The sequence below is a fragment of the Grammomys surdaster genome, unplaced genomic scaffold (genome assembly GCF_004785775.1).
Source record: "Grammomys surdaster isolate TR1022 unplaced genomic scaffold, NIH_TR_1.0 174, whole genome shotgun sequence".
Lineage (NCBI taxonomy): Eukaryota > Metazoa > Chordata > Mammalia > Rodentia > Muridae > Grammomys > Grammomys surdaster.
In genome coordinates, this window is record NW_021604622.1 from 19,940,171 (window position 1) to 19,947,469 (window position 7,299).

The following is a 7,299-nucleotide window of genomic DNA, read 5'->3' on the forward strand; positions in this document are numbered from 1 at the left end:
TCAGGGGTCCAGGTTAGTTGAGGTTCCTGGTCTTCCTATGGGGTCACCCTCCTCCTCAGCTTCTTCCTTAATCAACCAATATTTACCTTTAATTCTTGGCTTCTATTATTAATTCACAAATCCCACAATTAAAGTGATTAACCTCCTGGCTGAGTCATGACACATAAAGGATGTGACAAATGAACTACATATTTCATTGCTAATCTCCTTCTTGAGAAATGTTCATCCAACATTATTTAGAGCTGGACGTGGTTGTGCTCACCTGTACAATCTCAGCCTTTGGGGATAAGCATGGGAGGACCGTGATGCTGGGCTTGCCTGGCCTATGTAATGAAAACCTGACTTTAAAAATTCCAAAACAAAAACAAAACAAAACAAAACAAAACAAACAAACAAACAAACAAAAAGCTTATTAGGAAGAAGCTTTTAATTTGCATTTGGAAAAATGAGAATTAAAACTTAAATTCCTAGGTAGTCAGCAGAGAGAGGTCATCATTCATTAATCACTTTATTTAGTGCTTATTTAGAAAGCTCTGGAATGAACCAGTTGACCTGTGCTGTGAAGACATAATTAGGCTGAACTAGAGTTACCATATAGTTCACTATTTTAAGAAGATATGTCTGAGACTTCACAGGCAAATTGTAAGAAGCATGTAGATTGTGACGTCATGCTAGATAACCAGGATTTACCTCAACAAATTCTGGTTTTGGTCCTCCCCACATGTGGTGCTTACAGCCATTAGAAAGACAGAGACATAAAAACTAATGTCATAAATAAATGTGAACTATCCAGGATAAGAAACACTGAGAAAATTAAGCCCTTGAACCTCAGATGACACAATGAGGAATAATTAGCCCACTCAAAGTTGTGGACTACCAATCTCTTGCTCTCTCTCACCCTCTTCCCCTCTCCCCTTTTCTGTCATTTTCTGCCCTTCCCTTTCCCCTCTTTATCACTCTCTCCATTTCTCTCCATCTCCATCTCTTTCTCTGAACCATGTAGTCATTGTCCTAGTTGTCATTGTCACATTGTCATTGCCATCATCATCATCATGATGACCATCATCACTACCACCACCACCATCCTCTCTCTCTCTCTCTCTCTCTCTCTCTCTCTCTCTCTCTCTCTCTCTTTCTCTCTCTCCTATTCTTCTTCTGTTTCTCGCTTTGTGTCTATATTCCACATGTTCTTTAGAGACTTTTACACCAATACTGATAGGGAAGGAGCTGGCTAGGGTCAATTACACAGGGAGTGAGTGAGCAGGCATAATGTCATTTAAAAGTATTAACAGATGGTGTTCATGATTTGGGTACGTCTGTACTGCAGGATGGACCATATAGGTTCTAAATTAGATATGAATAAGCATTGTCTGGTGCTGCTGCTGGTGATGGTTTTTTTTTCCTGTTTCCACCTGTTTCTGCTTAGTTTGGAACCAGAAAATTTATCCTTAACAATGATCTACCCTTTCACTAGCTGACAGACAAGTTATTTATTCTCAAATACTTCCTTTTAACCTTGATTCTTGTATGTAAGATGTTGTCATCATCTTAATACACCTCATCTCATGAGGTTGTTTTTCCAAAGTAAAATATAAGAGTAAGACTATAAAACTTCAGACAGTTTTGAACACATAATATCCTTCACCTAAAAATTACCTCTTGTAACTGTTGCTATTACAAGTATGACTTTTATTATTATTGGGTCATAAAACTCCTCAGTGAAACATGTGGACTACTCTTTCATCTACTTCTCAGTGTAAAGCACAGGCACATCATTGTTAAATTGCTTCCAAATTTTCTTCTTATATGGCCTTATAAATTTAAAACACAGTTATTGTCAACATGTCTAAAACATTGCAGTAATGAAGGCGATACCTGTTTCCCCATCTAATAACGACTACTAACTTGTTGGTGCATGTTTTCCATGTTTTATTGTGAATTTTTATGTGGTTGTGTTGAAATTGTGTAACATAGTCTATATGCTTGATTTTTAAATTAGATTTTATTATGATCTGAGATGTACATGTGCAAATAAAATGAAGTAAATAAAAATTGTGTGCTCATTATAGAATATTATAAAAAGTAGAAATACTTATGAAATAAATCTCTAAGCATTAAGAATATGTAGCTCTTAATAATTCATATGGTTTAGTAAAATATATTTCCATGATTTTAAAGAAAAATAGTTCAAATGATGTAATATACAATAAATTAATCTTGAACAACAGAATACATTTATGATCCCATATGAAAAATTGTAACTTACTGAGATACAATATTAACCTCTGTGAACCATTGTTTTTAGTTAATAAACACTGTGATCTTAATATTATATTTTAAGAGAAGAAAAATTGTTATTCAAATAACTTGAGATGCAGCCTGACATTACACTATGAATATATCTTTGCTTTTAGAAATAAAAGAAACAAATTTCTAGTTCTTTGTTGATTCAATCTCTTACATACTCGAGGGTAGACATACTTGATACATTAGGTATATTTCTTTTTGCTGTGACCAAATACCTGAGAATAAGCAACTTGAGGGAGGAAACATTTATTTTTTGCTCATGGTTTGAAGTGAATCATCAATTATAGCAGAGAAGGCAAGACAATGAGTGCATGAGTCAGCTGGTCACATTGTGTGTGATGTAAGGAAGCAGAGAGTATGCACACACTCTGATGTATCCACTACCCCTTTATATTTAGTTTAGTATGCTAGCCTATGAGATACTACCATCGACACTCATTGCGGATTTTCCTTCTTAAGCCAAACCTCCACGGGAGCATCTTCCCAAATATACCTCAGAGATGGGTCCAGACATTGAAAAGTAATTATCTCAAGCCCATTTCTTGCCAGCTTGATACTTGCCAACTTCATTCTTGCACTTTCTACCCAAATATAGCACTTTTAAATTGTAACATTTCACCAGGGTCTGTAAGTTTTACATTAGTCTTATAATGTGAAATGATATAATCAATTTCTCCCGTTCTCCAAAGTTGGAAAAGTTCTGACATTGTTCAGAAGTCTACACTGAGAACATTTATTGAACCTCAGACAATTTCTTAAGTATTACAGAAGGACATTTCCAATCCAGGAACCTTGGGCGAGGACACAGACATTATTTTATTTCTTGGTTGCTGTGTTAAAATACATAACAAAACACCTTAGAGAAGGAAGGTTTGATTTGGCCCATAGCTTGAGGTTATGGTCTATCCTGATGGGGAAGACTTAATGGCAGGAGCATTTGGTTGACCTCTCACATTCACTATCAGGAAGCAGAAAAACTGAATGCTGTGGAACCCTGTTTTGTCATTTTTTTTTATGGAGTCTGGGACCCCAGCCCATGCAGTAATGCCATTCGTAATCAGAGTGGGTATTCCAACTTCAGTTAACCTATTCTGAGACATCCTTCAGAGATATGTCTAGAAGTTTGTTCCCTAGGGAATTCTAAATTATTTCCACAGTCAGATCAAACCAGAGTAATAGTGAAACTTAACATGGAAAATATCAAACCCTGTAGCTTGACATGTGAAACCTAGATCTTATTAAGAACTGCTCTGGGATCAAATTACCTTAAGTAGATTCATCTGTCTAGGTCTAACATCTACAGAGTATAAAGTCTCCTTCATGAGTGGGTTCCTCATTGTGCTGGTAGCTTTTCTTGGTGGATATACCATGGCCCTGGCATCTCAAAATTCTTCTGGTCTTTATTATAACTAAATCTACACATCCATGTATTCAACATGAATTTTCAGTATAACCTTAAAGGGTATCTGACTATGCCTCCTCTGAGTGACTTTCTAGCTTGTTGTAAGCCTCCACAACCCCACAACTCACATTTTGCATGCCTGTAAACCAGCATTTGAATGATGCTATCATATTCTCTGGACAGATGTATCCTGGTCTCCTCAAACAGCTGCAACAAACTCTGTGTGGCTTGGTGACTAAACCTGAGAAGATGCATCCCTAGGCTGTTGTTTTAGAGAAGCAATTCTCAACCTGTAGGTTGCAACCCCTTTGAACCTTGCATATCAGATGTTTAAATTATGATCCATAATAATAGCAGAATTACAGTTATAAAATAGCCACCAGTTGCTTTTATCATTGTGGGTCACCACAGTATATGGAGTCGGATTCAGCTTTAGGAAGGTTGAGAGCATTGTTGTATAGTTAGAATAAGTTTTAGAGTAAGCAATGTCCCCACTTAGTTCGTGTGCTCTCCTTTGAAAGAATCTGGTGCTTCAGGGAAATCTTACCTACTGTCCCAGTGCAGAGGGAGAGGTTTGTTTTAATTTCCTGAACTCTGTTTAAACTGCAGCTGTTTCCTTTATATTTATATCTACCTTATCTGCAACTTTGAATATTTCCACATTCCTTTCTCTACCAAACTGTACATATTAAAGTGTATTTCTACCCTCTCTCACTCTCATTGACTTACAGTAATAATAATAATAATAAGAAGAAGAAGAATAAATAATAACCAGGTTAGAGTCGGAATGTCCCCCTATCCTGAGTTTCCTACACTGAGCAACTTAGGACAATTCTTTTTTAGAATCCAAACTCAGGCAGGTTTTCAGGAAAAGGATCTTCTATCTATCTATCTATCTATCTATCTATCTATCTATCTATCTATCTAATATATCTATATTTATCTGTATTTATCTATTGTATTCTTGCACGGTTCTATGCCATACTTCCTAGCTCTTCTTTATTCCTCTGACAAGCCAGTTCCAAAAGCCTACAAATGACATGGTCAAGTTTTGACAACACTAGTCTCATGCCTGTTACCTTTGTACTAGTTAACTTTTTAATCACTATGAACAAATAAGCAGCATGAGACAGGAAGGGTTTTTTTTGTTTGTTTTTGTTTTGGCTCACAGATGGAGAGTCACAGTCCATTATGGGAGGGAAGGCATGGAACATGAGTTTGAGGTACCAGATCACATTGCCTTTAACCTCTTGATAAGTGGGCTATAGAGAATGGGATCAAATGAGTCATACAGGTATGCTGAGGCACTTTATTGACAGCATTATAGGCGAACTTTAACTCAGATGTAAAGTTTGACTAATCTCTGATCCAATTCATGCTAATCCAAGTGAAAGTATAATTTTCTGAGCAGGTGGATTTCGCGGCTGTATCCTTGAAAACTTGACCTTGTAAACTGCATATTTCTACCTTTATGTGAAGCCAAGGTCCTCATGCACTTGTTACAGAGGAGAAAATTATTCACAGTTGCCAAGGACAATTTTTACTCAACATATCCTAGAGGGTTATAAATTTTTCTTTGTCTTTGAAACTCAAAGCTTCTGGCAGAGAATGAGTGTATTTTGTCTTGATTTTTTCCCAGAATAGAGTAACCTTTTTAGATTTGTACCTCACCTTTTAATACTCAAGTTCATCCGAGTTATAAACACAGAAGTATTTCAAGCACGAGCTTTGATTATGGCTTCTTTGAGGGAGTTCCTTCCAGGTTCCCCCTTCACAGCACTTCATACTTGCACTTGAACAATTCTGTCATTAATTTCCTCCAGCAGAAAGTTGAGACTTTTTTGTTTACTGATTATACTGATAACCTCTTCTGACTGATTACCTATTCCATTCATTTCTTTTTTTTTTTTACCGTAGACACTAAAACTTTAATGTGATAAGCAGACAACTCTGTCCCTACACTTACGTTTATTAAAAACTGACAAACAAAACATGTACAAAAAATATCGCCAAATTCCTTATCACTTTCAACAGTAGTCTTGAGAGACATTATCGCCTAGGACCCCTTCTTCCTCTGCCGCAACCACGTCCTCTTCCTCTACCCCGGCCTCGGCATCTTCCTGCAACAGCTTCTCTTTTCTTAGATTTCACCTTAGGCTCAACATCCACAAGTAGTATATCTAGAGGTAAGCTGTCTGGTAGAATAAAATATCGAATATTATTGCCTCGAATGCTCAATGTTTCCAACTGCTCAGGTTCTCTGTTCTTCAGGGTCATCTTCACAGTTTTAAGGTGCGTATTCATGCTAACATCTACACCTGTGATTGTTCCATGGACTTGTGTTCCATTCTTCAATTCAATGGTTACAGTTTCAGGACTCAATTTCATCAAAAATCTCATGAGCTTCATCCTAGCGGCGTAGCCCTCCTTCTGGTCCGACTGTTCACGGAATTCAGGTTCCAAAGACCCAGGGACTAGGGGTATGAGTGGCCGGAAGAGCACACGGAGGCCTGCGGACCTCCATTCATTTCTTATTCACACCATTGTGTTCTGTTTTTGTCTTCTCTGTCATTCCATCTACTTTGTATTTTCTGTTAAAATCACAGTCTCTACAACTATAATAGTGAATAATTTTTTAAAGAAACTTTGCTGTTTCTCTGAGAGTTTAGGATGGTGCTTAAATGTATTTAATCACAACTTAAAACATTTGCGCATCATAACTAGATTGTTGGTGAAGGCCTTGATGATTGCTTCCATTCTTCGTGTGAAATTCCCAAGATTCCTAATTTATAAGATTTATTTATCTTATCTGAATGCTTTCCTACATGTATGTATATGAACCTCATGTGTGTCTGGTGCAGGTAAAGTTCAGAAGAGGGATTCAGGGATGTTTGTGAACCTTCCAACATAGGTGCTGGGAACCAAACCCAAGTCCTCTGCAAGAGCAAAAAGTACTCTTAACCACTAAACCATCTCTCTAATTACTAATTTTAGTTTTATTGTTAATTTTTGAAACAAGTCTCACTGTGTAATCCTGAATAGCCTGGAACCCATTATTTTGACCAGACTGGCCTGAAATTCACAAAGATCTGCCTATCTCTGTCTCCTAAATGCTGGAATTACAGACAGGTGCCATTGGGGCTGGAAAGATGGCTCAGTGGGTGGGAACACTGGCTGTTTTTCCAATGGTCCTGAGTTCAATTCCCAGCAACCACATGGTGGCTCACAGCCATCTGTAATGGGATCTGATGCCTCTTCTGGTGTGTCTGAAGAGAGACAGTGTACTCACATACATAAAATTAAAAAAAAAAAACAGGTGCTATTATGCCCTATCTCTCATGCCCTATCTCTCAGGAATTCTATTGCTCTTGGTTTTCCTTAGGCTAAGATCAAAGAAATCTCTACTTAGAGAGTAGGAGTAGGATGCTGCTTCTTCTGGATCCTTTCTCAGAGCTTCTGTTCTTCAGGTTCAAGGTCATAGCTTCCTTTGTGTCCCACATCTACTCAGTTCTACCCAGACCCTAGAATCTGCTCACTGTTCCCTTAACCTTTCTTACATTTTTTAACCCTCTACTACTACCAATTTTTAT

At 37.4% G+C, this 7,299-nt stretch overlaps 1 protein-coding gene across 2 annotated transcripts; it reads right to left on the reverse strand.

Annotated features, from left to right (window-relative positions):
• Positions 1 to 5,758: 5,758 nt before the first annotated feature.
• On the reverse strand, positions 5,759 to 6,118 carry LOC114621281 (small nuclear ribonucleoprotein Sm D1-like). 2 transcript variants are annotated; one of them, XM_028767525.1, is made up of 2 exons: positions 6,028 to 6,118; positions 5,759 to 5,904 (listed from the first exon to the last, which is right to left on the reverse strand). In XM_028767525.1, exons 1-2 carry the CDS (start codon positions 6,116 to 6,118, stop codon positions 5,759 to 5,761), a joined length of 237 nt encoding a protein of 78 aa, XP_028623358.1. The 2 variants fall into 2 exon arrangements, with proteins under 2 accessions (XP_028623358.1, XP_028623357.1); XM_028767524.1 differs by having other exon boundaries at positions 5,759 to 6,118.
• Positions 6,119 to 7,299: the final 1,181 nt, after the last annotated feature.

What these genes read in the sequence shown, in the direction of transcription:
- LOC114621281 (XM_028767524.1), bottom strand. Translation starts at nt 6,118, where the DNA reads ATGAAGCTCATGAGATTTTTGATGAAATTGAGTCCTGAAACTGTAACC.